A 13,313-nucleotide genomic window follows, 5' to 3' on the forward strand; every position below is an offset into this window, starting at 1 on the left:
ATATATATATATATATATATAAAGTTTTAAAAAAAAAAGGATTATTTGAATTTAAAAAAAAAATGTCGCCGTTGCCGGGGATCGAACCCGGGTCACCCGCGTGACAGGCGGGAATACTCACCACTATACTACAACGACTTGGCTGATGTAGCCAACCAAGATAATTTATTGTCATTAAAATATACTGTTGGCCCCCAAATAATTTAAATCAAATTATTAATTCCTGTATGATACATGAAAGCAAATAGTTATTATTAACACCAACCAACCATTCGACAAAATAGAAAGTTCACGAGGCAATGTCCGGCGATCAAATAATAATAGTAATTATATTAATAAATAAATAAGGAAAACTTAATTTATAATTCTGGTGTGTAATCATTTTGTGTAAACTAATGCAAAGAAATGCAGTTATTATGAAAGTGCTTTTTCTGCATCCTTGGGTTCTCCTCCATTAATTTCCAGAGGAGAAAAAATAACAAGATCCCACATAAAAAAGGGTTGTGCTACTCAAGTCTTCCTAAAGAGCATGGATTATTTACTGGTGTTCATGAATTGGAATTCGGCTGTTGCAAAGAACTTGCCAGACATGGTGAGTTTTTATATGCTGCATAAATAGGAAGATCGAGTGCTTTCTCGGCTATTTTCCCGTCTTCATGAATCCTCGCAATCAAGCTCTCTAATGATGGAAAGTTGGCCTGCACATTGTAAACAATGACCGTGTCATTGCTTATTCAGAAAACTTCTGAAACAATATGCATAGATTGTGATTTAAAAAAAATATATATTTTTTGTGTTGTTTCCGACCTCCGGCCGTATGTATCCCACAACTAACAGGCGTAGCTCTTCACCGTAGAAGTCCTCATCAAACTTATGTAACAGCCATGGTTCCTGAGGTTGATGTGATTGTTTAGTTATGAATAACAACAAAGCTATTGTAGATGAAGGCTGATGGTTTCAGAATAGAATGAGCTCACTATTGTTTTTTCAGTGTTGTCAAAGTATGGGTTCCAACCAACACTCATGACCATCTTGAAGACACCCCTTGTTGATAGTCCAGCCCAACCAAAGTACACACCAGATGTGTGTTCTGATAGTATATCAGAAAAGTCATGTGCAGCTAGGTTAGCTGCAAGAAAGGTGATCCAAACAAGTTTTTTAGAGCAAGAAAATATATGAAGAATATAAGCTTATAATAAAGTCATATTTAAAGTTATTAAAAAAAAATCAATATAACAATGAAAGGATTGCCTTGTATTTAACCATGCAGAATCTCTGTAAAAACGCTTGCAAATCACTTACAAAAATTGAAGACCTAAAAAAAAGGGAAGAAGGAAAAAGAAAAAGAAAAGAAAAGCAAAGAATTCAGGATTCATGTTCTGAAATGGATGAGCAAGATTATTATGTGTGACAATGTATCTGAAGCAAAACACAAGAGCTTCATTAATCTAAACACAGAGTGCACCGTAACTATACTTCCATGATAGTATTAATGCACGCCATTTACCAAGAAAATTAAGCTTAAAAATAGACTTGTAGTTCATGCATCAGAATAGCAATAAATATTTGATTCACAAGATGAAATAAAAGGTACATTGAACTTTCCAAACAAGCACCCACTTAGTAATAATAACATAATAATCAGTTAATCTATACTCAATCTCAAGTTCAAAGGTTTTCACTGATGCCATCATCTTAAACATTCAAAGCTCCAAACAAGTGCCGTATGACATTATAGTTTTGTGGAACTCGCAATGAAACTCTCGAGTATACAAAGAGTTATGAAATTCCAACACACCTGTAGGTATTCCAAGTACCTTTGAACCACGACCAAAACCTTTGATGACTGGTCCTCCGATGTATAAAGGCTCAATAGGTAAAGTGTTTTCTATCCCTGTAGTTAAGTGAAGGAAACGTTATAACAAAATGGGCAACTATAGAGTGTCTATCAAATGTAGGAAAACTAAAAATGTAGGGTTTCAAGAGCATACAATCCTTAAATGGTGGCAAACTCCACTTTTCAGGATGTAGATCAAGCAAAGAATTTATCACCTCATCAGCAAAGCTATAACGATCAGCTTGTTTTGGAATAGATGGGACAGCTACAACTGACATCCCAGCATTCTTAGCTGCCATAACACCAGGCCTGGTGGAACACACATACTATATCATCAGAAACAGAAGTATGAGGTTTGATTCATATCACGACCTTTTAAGCAGTCTAGAATATTTAATCATTTTTTCCTCTTTCCATTTTTCTTGATCAAAAGGTATACATATGAACTACAATTTTTGTTGTTGATAAACAAAAGCCCCATTATATATTTTTATTAAACAATATGAACACAGACAAAGTAGGATGCACAATTACGGCAGATCCAAACAAACAAAAGTGCTGATGTAAATATGTACATCTGACACACTTGCAAATAAATAACATGACATCTTTAACACTTACAGTGAGTCTTCAATCACTAGGCAGTTTGATGGTTCAGTGTTCATCCGTTTAGCAGCTTCAAGAAATCTTTGGAAGGACAACAATAAGGAGGTTAGAACCATGAAATGAAAAACACTCATAGTCCAAATGCCTGATAACTGAAAACTCAATCTCTATATCTTACATTTCAGGTGATGGCTTTCCATTTATAACTTCATCTCCACCAACAATGGCTGAAAAGGACTCTTTCCATCCTGTGACAGGATACAAAAAACCATTGAACCAAACAGAGACACTGATCAGCAAGCAGTCTTGTTACTGGATTTACATAGAGGATCAAAAGCATCCCTCTTGTTTAATCATGCAAATACCATGGTGATAAGAAATTTTAGCTTCTATGTTCAATTTTGGTGAATTTGAAGCCAAAGCCATCGGAACCCCATTACTGCTCAAATGCTTTATCAACCGATTGGCACCTGGAAGAGCTTTAATGTTGCACCACCTGCAGAAGTAAATCATGTCAATGGGTAAAGTGTAAACCTAACATGGTGAAAAAGGTAACTACTAACACTAACACAACTAGTTATACGATATTCTCATGGAAAAGAAATCATATTAAGTAACCCAAAGATTAATATATTCACATGATCAAAAGATGAGAACTAAGAAAGAGAGTCTTATTGTCCTTTCCTCCATAGCAAGAGTTCAAAACTGAGAGAAAGACTACAATTGTTTAGCAACTATTGGAAGTTGAAGAACCAATCAAAGAACAAAGATTCATTCACACCCTGTGAGTGAGCGAGTAGTCAGGGATTCAAAACTTCTTTAGATAAATAAAACATTAGCAATTCAATAGTGGTACAAGCAAAATGGAGAGGCAAAATGACTATGTATTCCCATGTCCTGATGAAAGGGCAATTAAAGCGAGTAAAGGAATTACTGGTCAGAGAACAACGGAGTAATCATATCCATTAATTCTTCAACACTCAGAGGGAGTCCATAATCTTCCAAGACAATGGTAGCAGCTTCCCTAGGAGTCTTCCCCACTAGTTTATGGGCTACTTTGGTATTCCATTGCTTGTTATACTTGAGTAAAAATCCCTTTAAGACATCATTCACAATTCCATCTGAATAAACACAGAACAAACACATAAAAAGAAAAAAAGAAGAAACTTTTTCTGAAATTATAAAAACAAATACAAGGTGAACCCACAAACAAACAAACCTGTATTCAATAAAGTACCATCCAAATCAAGAATGACATGAGATAGCATCCTAGACAAAGGCTTAGACAAAGCCATTTTCAAGAAGAGGCAATTGTTTATCTATAATCTCAAAAATTCATCTGAAAAACAAACAAAACAAAAGATGAACAAATTGAGATAAGAACAAATAGCTAGTGATATAAATAATAACAATGCTCTTCAATTCAGCTAATCAAAAGACACAACAAGAATTTGTCAATTTGTTGATACTAAACAAGAAATTAAATTATCAATGCGCTGAATCAAAGCCCCACAAGCCAATAGCCATCCATCAATTTAAATCCTAAACCAAGAGACGGCCGGCCGGGCAGGGGATTCCCAGGACCCTAGACGGCCAAGCCAGCAACTACCGGTGCATAGGTTCACCAATATCCATACCTCGCCGGTGACGTTCTTCCCTGTATGCGTACGATCTCCGCCTTCGCCGGCGTCCCACTCTCCGGCCACTCAGACGAGGGATAGAGAGAGAATGGCCGCCAAGCCTCCAATTTGGGAAATCCCCCAAATTTATTTTTCCCCTTTAAATTAATTTCTAATTTTTTTAATTATCTTTTTTGTTTTAAATTTCTCAACAGTGTCAACATGACCATAGGGCAGAGAATCCCTAAATTATATTAAATTAGAAATTTTCAAAAATTTATATATATATATATATATATATATAATTCAGAAATTTTCTATAAACAAAGGGAATATTCTTCGAATTTTCTTATGCCACGGGAATTAATTTCCCACCACATTTTTAATGGAATTATTTTTTCAATAATATATATAAATCATGGGCCGAGCTATCCTCTTTATATTGTATAAAAATTATATAAAAATTATATAGATTAAAAAAAATATATGTTATCTCCAATAAAATCTTTAAAGGATAAAAATAAAAGTGAAAAAGTAAACTTAATTATTTGTAATAAAAATTTAAATAAAATAATAAAATAATTTAAAATAAAACAGCTATTGATTATTAAAAATGTTATTCGGATAGTTGATTTTTATTATAAAATTTAACTTTGTCATTGAATTATCGGGACATCTCCAAGCTTACCATTAATTTTTTTTTTATTTGTTTAATTTTGATTCAATTTTAAATGATTTCAATACTATATAGAGAGTAAAACACAATTTCAATTAATTAAATTAATTTGTGTGAAAATTGAATATTATTTTTTTTATTTGACCCCCTAAAAATATTTTCTATTTCCGCCCCATCCATATATTGAGAAAATGAGTTTAGGAAACAAAGATTTATTATGATCATAAGAAAGCACTGGCAGAAATAAAGCAAACTGGAAGAATGGTAGATGCAAGCACATAAAAATTTCTTTCGAACATAAGACAACATAAAAGCATTCTGCTTAGAGAAGAGACTGCACCAAGATGAGGCCTGGCAATCAAACCCCAAAATGTAAGCTCATAACTCATAAGCCTTTTGTTGTACATGATTGTTCGGCCGCCATTTGTTATCACAAGCAAGTACACGAAAAGGCCGCGGCGACATAAACCAGAGAGCACAATTGTAAATCTCTCTTGGTTTTTACCTTTCGCGAACCATATGATTGTTCTCTCTTTTTTTGGTTTCTTACACTTTGCTTTCTGATGTGAGAAGTCCCAGCTGCTCGGTGAGATGAGCCATGTTGCGAGCACTATCCCATACATTTTCAACCTCCGGCAGTGCATCCTTTGCCTGCAACATATCTGAATCAATCTCTGCAGTGTCCCTGGAAATTGGACTGACAGAAAGGAACTGTTCCCAGAATGAGTCATTGATGTCCGGGAGCTTCTGTTCCTCGTCGAATATATCAATGCCACTGTCATCGATGTCCTCCTCCCCGTCTAGTCCAATAGATGCGGGATTCATGTACAAGCTGTTTGTACCAGGAACGTTACTGATGTTACTACCAGACACTATCCCTTGCAGAGGGGAAAATTCGGGAATATTCATGTCAGTCCGGCCTGGAGCAACCCCTTCTGGCATAGGAGGGAGCATTGATGTATCTGGCATTTCAGTTGTGGCAACCATGCCAGACATCCCTGCAGAACCCTGAATCTGGGCTGGAACTGAAAATCCGGAGCTTACAGGCATATATGGAACACCTGTGCTTGTTGGCATCTCTGAGAGAGTTACTCCAGAATTTCTATTTGAAGGACTAGCATCCATTGAATCCATAGATGGAGAGTAATTTTTAATCAAAAAACCACTAGAATCACCCATAGTCTCCATCAGAGGAGTTGAGTCCATCTTTAAGATCTGCATAAGCATTGCTTTTGCTGCTTCGTTCATCAATGGTTGGTATTTGATTATTTGGCCACTGGGAGACGATCGTTCACCATCCATTTTTTCTTCTTGTTTTGGCAATCTTCGCTTCTTGTTCCCTTCCGAAATCCGTCTGTTGCTATCATTCTGTTGCACAAATTGAGCTAAGAAACCAGGGCTCTGTATTGCCTTCGCTAGAAATGACATCATTTGCTGCTGTCGTTGCTCCATTCCTTGAAGCCGTTGACCGAGAGTCTGTAGCTGGTGATCAGTGGTCTGCTGCTGCTGCCTCAGCATAACCAGTTCCTTCATAAGTACAGCTTTATCCCTCTTGAGCCTTTCAATTTCTCCTTCCAACCCAAATTTCCCAACCTCAACACATGAAGTAACTGGAGTATTTTGTGTTTGAGGTTGCTGTGGCTGACTATGTAAATGGGATGGTTTTCTCCGGTTTATGGTCTTCAGTAAATGCTTTTGGCCTCTTAAAAACCCCTCATTTGCAAACTCCCACCGATCAGGATCAACCTTCCTGAACCCCTGCTCAAGTAACATATAAACCAACAAGAGAGATAATGAATACTTGAGATAAACAAGAGATGCAATTTTGATCAAAATAGAAGCAGACACAGAAACCAGACTTCTACTTGGTATCACTCATCACAAATCAACTTCAAATGAGTCCAGACCAATAACACGCCTGAAGAAAAGAGAATTAGCCACTTGACAGTGTGCCATATTGAAGAATTTTAAAATAGGATTTAAAAAAGCCAATGGAGTAAGATAAAACTGAAACAAGCAGATAAGACTGACATTTTTTATTTCTAACTGACATTATTCCCATGTATATCTAAGCATTATCAACTCTATTAAGACTATTATACTCATATTATTTACTTATAACCACATATTATAATTAATGTGTCATACCAGCCCTGTAAAGCGTATACTTCATCTTTAAAAGGGCCATAAACTCAATATAAAATTTTACATTTCACTCATACAATCATAATATGATAGGTCACATCTTCCAAAAGCCTAGAGGAGGTGGTGGTGAAAGCACTCCTCAAATTACCTCCACTCCACGCTCTCGATGGCTGGATATTTGGAGTCATGATAAGACGGGTGGGAGGCATCTGCGTCACCCCCAATTCCTACTCAATAAATAATCTGGCAATCCTATTTCAGCCATTAATTCAAAATGTACAACTTCTACATCATTGTGGAGGGATAGTCTTATTGAGTGCGAGTGTTATTTATAAATAAATAAATAATAAACACAAAGTTTCAGGCCAGCATCCATCTTAATCCACCTCCCTGTGAACTCAAAGTCCAGCAATGAAAAAGAAAATTTTGACAAGGGCAAGGCTGCTGTAAAATGTCGCATTAATCAGATTAACCTATTTAAACGATTTCCTAGCTGAGAGCCAAGCAATTAAGAATGATAACAGTTGATGGAAGAACACAGTAAAGACCAAAACAAAAAAGGAATTGAAGATCCTGCGTAAGAGTCAGAGACACCTCATATAGGATGAATTAATACAAGAAAAAGGAAGCATATAATGAATGAAAAAGAAAAAAAATGCCAAAAGAGTAGGTCATAAGTGACATTGGAAAATGATTATAAATGCCACAACCTGAGCCTTCTTATGAGGTCAGAACTAGACTTCGCTGAAGTTGAATGCAGTATAAACACCAACACTAAACTACATATCAATCAAACAAGAATTCCATTGCAGAGCATTGAGACTAGAAATTCAGTATATATGGATTACTCTCAGTAAGCCATGAGATGTGTTTCCAATAATGTAGGTTGTCAGAAACCTTTATGTCACTCATGCATTATTGTCACGGACACTATGCACATCACCATCTTGCTACTGTACAGATCCATGTCAACTCTTTCACTCAATTAAAAACGATGACTAGATGCAGATGGCAGTAGGAATGCACCCGAAACTCACTTGTCATGATCTTGCCACTAAGTGATTGAAGAGACAGTCAGATGCGCTACTGAAATTTAGCACGCTAAGCAAAAAAAAGCAAATCAAAGCTGATCGTAAAACAAATTTCACAAGCTAAAAGAGAACAGACATGAGCCATAGCATCATCAATAAGGATTCAGAGAACACAATTTTCAGGGGAAAAAAAAGGAACAAATCTAAATCAATGCAACAATTATTTTTTTCCTAATTGAACAATCTAACATGCATATAATGAACCATACGCATTCAACAACCCTAAAGACGAGATCTTTCAGCCGGAAACGAAACAAAGAAGAGGTTTTGCGATGACGTACATAGGTATTGAGCTGTCGAACGAAACTAGAGAAGTTGTTGTGTTTGAAGTACTTGGGAAGCAAATCCCTAGCGAACTCAGGGGTGTTCCACACCACAAAGCTATTGTTCCCCGGCCCCCACGACACCACCGCGTCCGTCGCCGGGTCATCCACCATATCGTACGTCTTGCTTAAGAAAGGCGGCGGTCCTCCGGCCACAAGCCCCGCGTTTGGGCCACCCACCGCCGCCCCTCCACCTCCACCCTCCATCGCTTGCTTCCCTCACAATGAATCAGGAATTAGGGTTTCGCCGAGAACGAAGAAGCAAAGTTCTAGGGTTTACGGAGTTTGGACGGAGGCACAAGGCTTCGCTTGATTCCGCGGTGAACGGAATCCATCAACAGCGGCGCTGAAACAACGAAAAATTATGGGAAAAAAAAAGTTTTTTTTTGGGACATAAAACGAAAAAAATGGGATTTTTGGAGAGAGAGAGAGAGAGAGAGAGAGAGAGAGACGAAAGACGACGAGAAATTGGGTTTCGGGCCGGATGAATACTTTTCCAATAAAGCCCTCTAAGTTTCAAAAATTATCATGAATGCCCCTTCAAACGGGTCGGATTTCAACAGACCCGAATCCAACTGTGAAAAGTTTTCGGACAAATAGAAAAAAAACTAAAAAAAAAGAAACATACATAAGTGTAATGAATTTCTGGAACAAAATCCAAAAAAAAATTCTGAATTGACAAATGTTATTTATTATCTACTCATAATAATTCATGGAATAAATAATAAATTTTGATGCTTTATTCAAATTACGTTACCGGGTCTCGGATTTATTTGCTTTCGGAGCTTCAACCCGTTATGGGAAAAGAGGCGCGTGATGGACGGTTCATAGCCAATCATGAAGAAACGGACGGTGGATATGAGCCTTGACGTTTGACGTCTTTGAAGGGTCAAGTTCAGGGGCATATTCGATATTAAAATGGAAATTGAAGGGCTGAAGTGTCAGACCAATCATGTACGGCTGTGATTCCGTGGAATTCCACTGAGATCGAAATTACTTAAAAAGCCTTAACTTCTACTTTATTTCCTGAAACTAAATAAAAGGGAAAGCAAAATGAAAGGGTGTTTTATAGTAACTTTGTGTGATAAGGATAAGAATATTCGGATTCGCTGCTGGATTTGGTATTGAAGGATCAAGTGAGCGGGGGCAGCGTAAGAGCAAATCTTAAAATCATAGTTATCAGATTCGGTCCGGGCATTGACACGATCAAAGCTCTGGGTCACCGGTCAATTAATTTAACCGTTGGATTATTTGAGTTAAGATTAATAAAAATATTTTAAAATATTATTTTTAAAATTATAAATTAGTTTTTAATTATATAATGATATATCATAATAATATCTATGAATTAAATAATTTGATGGGAAAAAAATACAAAACAATTGTTAATCTTTGATTTGGAAAAAGTAGAAAAGGGGAAAAAAATCTCAAACTTCACATAATACCAACACATAACAATACGTCAAAGTTCAAGCATCAACTAATTCATAATAGAAGTTTAAATTCATCATCAAAGTATTAAACCAAACTAAGTCCAATATATAACCAAAGTTCAAAATTAAAATTACAAATAAAACTGGGTCAATCTGTCTGACCTTCAGGTCAACTGGTCCGACCACCGGGTCAATCGGTCTTACCGCCAGGTCAACAGGTCTAACCACCGGATCAAAGCGGGTCAAGACGGGTCAGAACGGATTGATTACATAACCGGTCTAATTAAAGATCTGGACCGGTTGAAGCACCGGGTCACCGGGTTAACCGGTCGGACCGCCGAGTCGGTTCGGATATGATAACTATGCTTAAAATAATGGCATTGTTATGCCACGTGGATCCCCATTTAGGGTAAAAAAAAGTACTTTTAATTGTACTTTTAAAAATAAAGTTTGCTTTTTGATGACCCACTTAGTTTTGTCGGCTTTTGTTTGTTTAGCATATATATTTAATTATATTAAACAAATTTAATCTTCAATATTTAATATATATATATATATATATTAGTCGAGTGGCCAATAAAGTTTTAGTCTAGTGCCACTTAATATTATATTTGATGTTTATATCCCGCCGAAAAAACAAGTTTGAGCGCAGTTCAATTTATATAAGCTTTGATATAGAAAAGATCTGTGTCGAAATATTCAATTGGGATCTATTAATTTTAATAAAAAAAATTATTTTAATTGTATAGAAAAAAAATTAAATATTAAATAATAATGTCATATAAATAAAATTTTAAGTACACTAAATTTAAATACACAATAGATACTAGAAAATGCATATTACATACACCTAAATAATAAATTTAAATGATTAAAATAATAAATATTGAACAATATAAAAAAATAAAAATAAAAACATGACTTTTAGCGGTTTAAGTAATAATATTAAAAAATAAATATTCAAACACCTCAAATTCAAGTATTAAGTACATAATAAGTACTCGATAATACATATTGTGTACATCAAAATAAAATAACAATTTCAAAAAAAAGAAAAACAATACTTTCATTAGGACTTGACCTCTAGACCTTGGTCAAAAAAACCCTTAACCAGCAGCCGACCTCTAAGTTTTTTTCTAATCTATGTAATTCGTAAAAATAAAATTTTTTTTATTGTAGTAAAAAATTAAACCCAAACAAAAGACCCAACTAAGTCATCAGTCCAACCAATTGGGTCACCATGCAAGTTTTTGAAATTCCTAGTTTTTCACTAGAATCAGACATATTTTAAGATCAGTTTCCAGTTAATCTTGTTTGACCAACCAATCTTTATTCAAATCTAAAAATTGTTAACAACTCTACATTTGTGCACATCTTTAACACGTGGTTTGTTCATATTTTATCTATATACATTCAAGATGAATAATGTGATAATATTGCTCAATCCAACTTGATTTAAAATAAACTTTTTAACTATTATATATTATAAAATCTAATGATATGTGTGAAGAAATTTTTGTCCAATTTATTTGACCAATACTAGTATTGATAATATGATAGCACTAAAATACTTAAAATAATGCTTGAAAAAAAAATAGAATAGTACAGTTAGTTGATAAAAAAAAATATAAAAAAAAACATTATTCAATATTTATTGGCAACGTTTTCTTTATTTTGGTAGGACTAAAAACTATTCAATGGTGCAATTAAAATACTTGTACATTTTAAATATATATATATATATATATATATATATATGAAGGAAGGATTCATATCAATTGTTTACTTGATTCAATTCATTTTCCCCATTTCACCCATTTTGAATTGCATTGATGCGTAATTTATAATTCTTTTTTTTTTGTCCACTAACTTTAAGAATTAATTAATGTACTTTACTTACTATTCAAAGTAATTGGCGAGCATAGTGACCATAAATATTAATTAATTTGTTTGTTAGGGAAGCTTAACCAAAAAAAAAAATGGCGGCTAAGTTTTACATAATTAATTAATTAAGGCAGCTTCAATGATTCCATTAGACCTAAATACAAACTTATTAATATTAAAAACTAGCATATTATATCTAACTATCTTCATAATGACGCAAACGATGATGGCTAACAAGATCTTATTAGATCTCAATGTGGCCCTTCATATCAATTATATTAAGCTATTAAAATTTTAGATCAATTTAATTTTTCTTTTTAAATGTTTAAATATTAATTTTTGTTTTTTAGTAACATATGTTAGAAGACAAAAAAACATATTTATAAGATTAAAGTCATGAATTAGAAGGGATATATTATTGATAAATAATTTTATAGAAGTTTCTAATGAATTATTATTGAGAAAACAAAGAGCATTAGAAACTTTGACTTGAGTTGTTATATTTGTAATGATTATTAATATTTTAACTTTCCGTATGGTTTACATTAAGAAAAAAGTTTAGGTTTGTCAAAGACGAAGTTTCTTTGGTCATTACCATCTTCATCCAAGTTGTTGCTAATTGCATCACTTGTGGGAGCATTATGAGCTCATGGTCTTTGACATGGGAGTATATATATATATATATATATATATATATATATATATATATATATATATATATATATATATATATATGTATGTATGAAAATAGGTTAGGGTTACAGTTTGGGGATTTCAATATTAAATTTAGGTTTTATATTATTTATTTATTTATGAGGAAAGATAACAAACCATTAATTAATTTATTTTTTAAATAAGAAAAACAATCAAGGACTAACTATATCCTGTGACAAAAAAACACAAAGACAATAAAATAAAATTTTAAACAAAACAATAGAACAAAGCAAAACAAGGAAACAATCATCATAAGTAATGCTAGTTTTTATAAACAAACTGGCTGCAGACAAGTAAAAAAAGAAAAGAAAGATCATGACTTGGTCAGTAAAGTCCACCATGTGATAACAAAAGACATATTCAGCTGTCATGGTGGATTGATTCACTCTATTGGAGACTCTAGTGTTATGGTGCCGCCAAAGTCTTTTGATATAGCACTAAAAAAAAATCAGAAAACGTTAGAATTTTTTAAATGATTCTCCAGGGAAACTTATTTCAAGTCTCAGGCTGCAAAAATTCAAAAACATATGATCAATACTCAAGAACCCGTCAATTTTATAAGCAATCAATTTTATATTATTTTATTATAGTTAATAATTCACATCACTTAGTTCATTCTAAATATATAGTTTAAGTGTGTATATATATGTGTGTGAATGTTCCGTTTATTAAACCAAGTTGAATCAAATAAACATTCAATTATTATATGCGGTTGGTCCAAGAATTAGAGGTTGAAGTAATTTTAAGTGGTTCCTAGTGTAAATTTTTATATACATAAAAAAAAAAATTATAAGAATTTTCAGTTCTCAATTTTGGACAAGTTTAGAGCCGGTAGTTTCTAAAACATTTTTAGATTAAATAAAGAAAGTATACATTAGATGGTTTGTTTGAACACAATTAGATACTTAATAGAGACATTTACATAAGGATCTAGCCTGTCCCTAAGCCTAAAATTAGCTTTTTTAAACTTTTGAAAAATAAGTTT

At 33.7% G+C, this 13,313-nt stretch overlaps 2 protein-coding genes and 1 non-coding gene across 3 annotated transcripts; all 3 read right to left on the reverse strand.

The window, feature by feature from the left end:
* Positions 1-66: 66 nt before the first annotated feature.
* TRNAD-GUC lies at positions 67-138 on the reverse strand. Its single transcript has one exon. It is a non-coding gene; the product is annotated as a tRNA-Asp (tRNA).
* Positions 139-310: 172 nt separating this feature from the next.
* LOC120281535 (bifunctional riboflavin kinase/FMN phosphatase) lies at positions 311-4,221 on the reverse strand. The gene is made up of 11 exons (XM_039288570.1): positions 4,081-4,221; positions 3,663-3,782; positions 3,378-3,564; positions 2,809-2,939; positions 2,622-2,691; positions 2,459-2,524; positions 1,992-2,146; positions 1,799-1,894; positions 978-1,129; positions 808-891; positions 311-698 (listed from the first exon to the last, which is right to left on the reverse strand). Exons 2-11 carry the CDS (start codon positions 3,736-3,738, stop codon positions 549-551), a joined length of 1,167 nt encoding a protein of 388 aa, XP_039144504.1. The 5' UTR covers positions 3,739-3,782; positions 4,081-4,221; the 3' UTR covers positions 311-548.
* A 1,050-nt stretch (positions 4,222-5,271) lies between these two features.
* Positions 5,272-8,724, reverse strand: LOC120260957 (heat stress transcription factor A-1-like). Its single transcript, XM_039268566.1, has 2 exons — positions 8,256-8,724; positions 5,272-6,496 (listed from the first exon to the last, which is right to left on the reverse strand). The coding sequence occupies exons 1-2, from the start codon at positions 8,502-8,504 to the stop codon at positions 5,285-5,287; spliced, it is 1,461 nt and encodes a 486-aa protein (XP_039124500.1). The 5' UTR covers positions 8,505-8,724; the 3' UTR covers positions 5,272-5,284.
* Positions 8,725-13,313: the final 4,589 nt, after the last annotated feature.

Source organism: Dioscorea cayenensis, chromosome 1, assembly GCF_009730915.1.
Source record: "Dioscorea cayenensis subsp. rotundata cultivar TDr96_F1 chromosome 1, TDr96_F1_v2_PseudoChromosome.rev07_lg8_w22 25.fasta, whole genome shotgun sequence".
NCBI lineage: Eukaryota > Viridiplantae > Streptophyta > Magnoliopsida > Dioscoreales > Dioscoreaceae > Dioscorea > Dioscorea cayenensis.

Coding starts and splice junctions, on each gene's coding strand:
- LOC120260957 (XM_039268566.1), bottom strand. CDS start 8,504: ATGGAGGGTGGAGGTGGAGGGGCGGCGGTGGGTGGCCCAAACGCGGGG. Junction 6,497..8,255: donor TTCGACAGCTCAATACCTAT/GTACGTCATCGC, acceptor TTACTTGAGCAG/GGGTTCAGGAAGGTTGATCC.
- LOC120281535 (XM_039288570.1), bottom strand. CDS start 3,738: ATGGCTTTGTCTAAGCCTTTGTCTAGGATGCTATCTCATGTCATTCTT. Junction 2,147..2,458: donor CTAGTGATTGAAGACTCACT/GTAAGTGTTAAA, acceptor GTGTTCCACCAG/GCCTGGTGTTATGGCAGCTA. Junction 892..977: donor ACAACACTGAAAAAACAATA/GTGAGCTCATTC, acceptor CATCAACCTCAG/GAACCATGGCTGTTACATAA.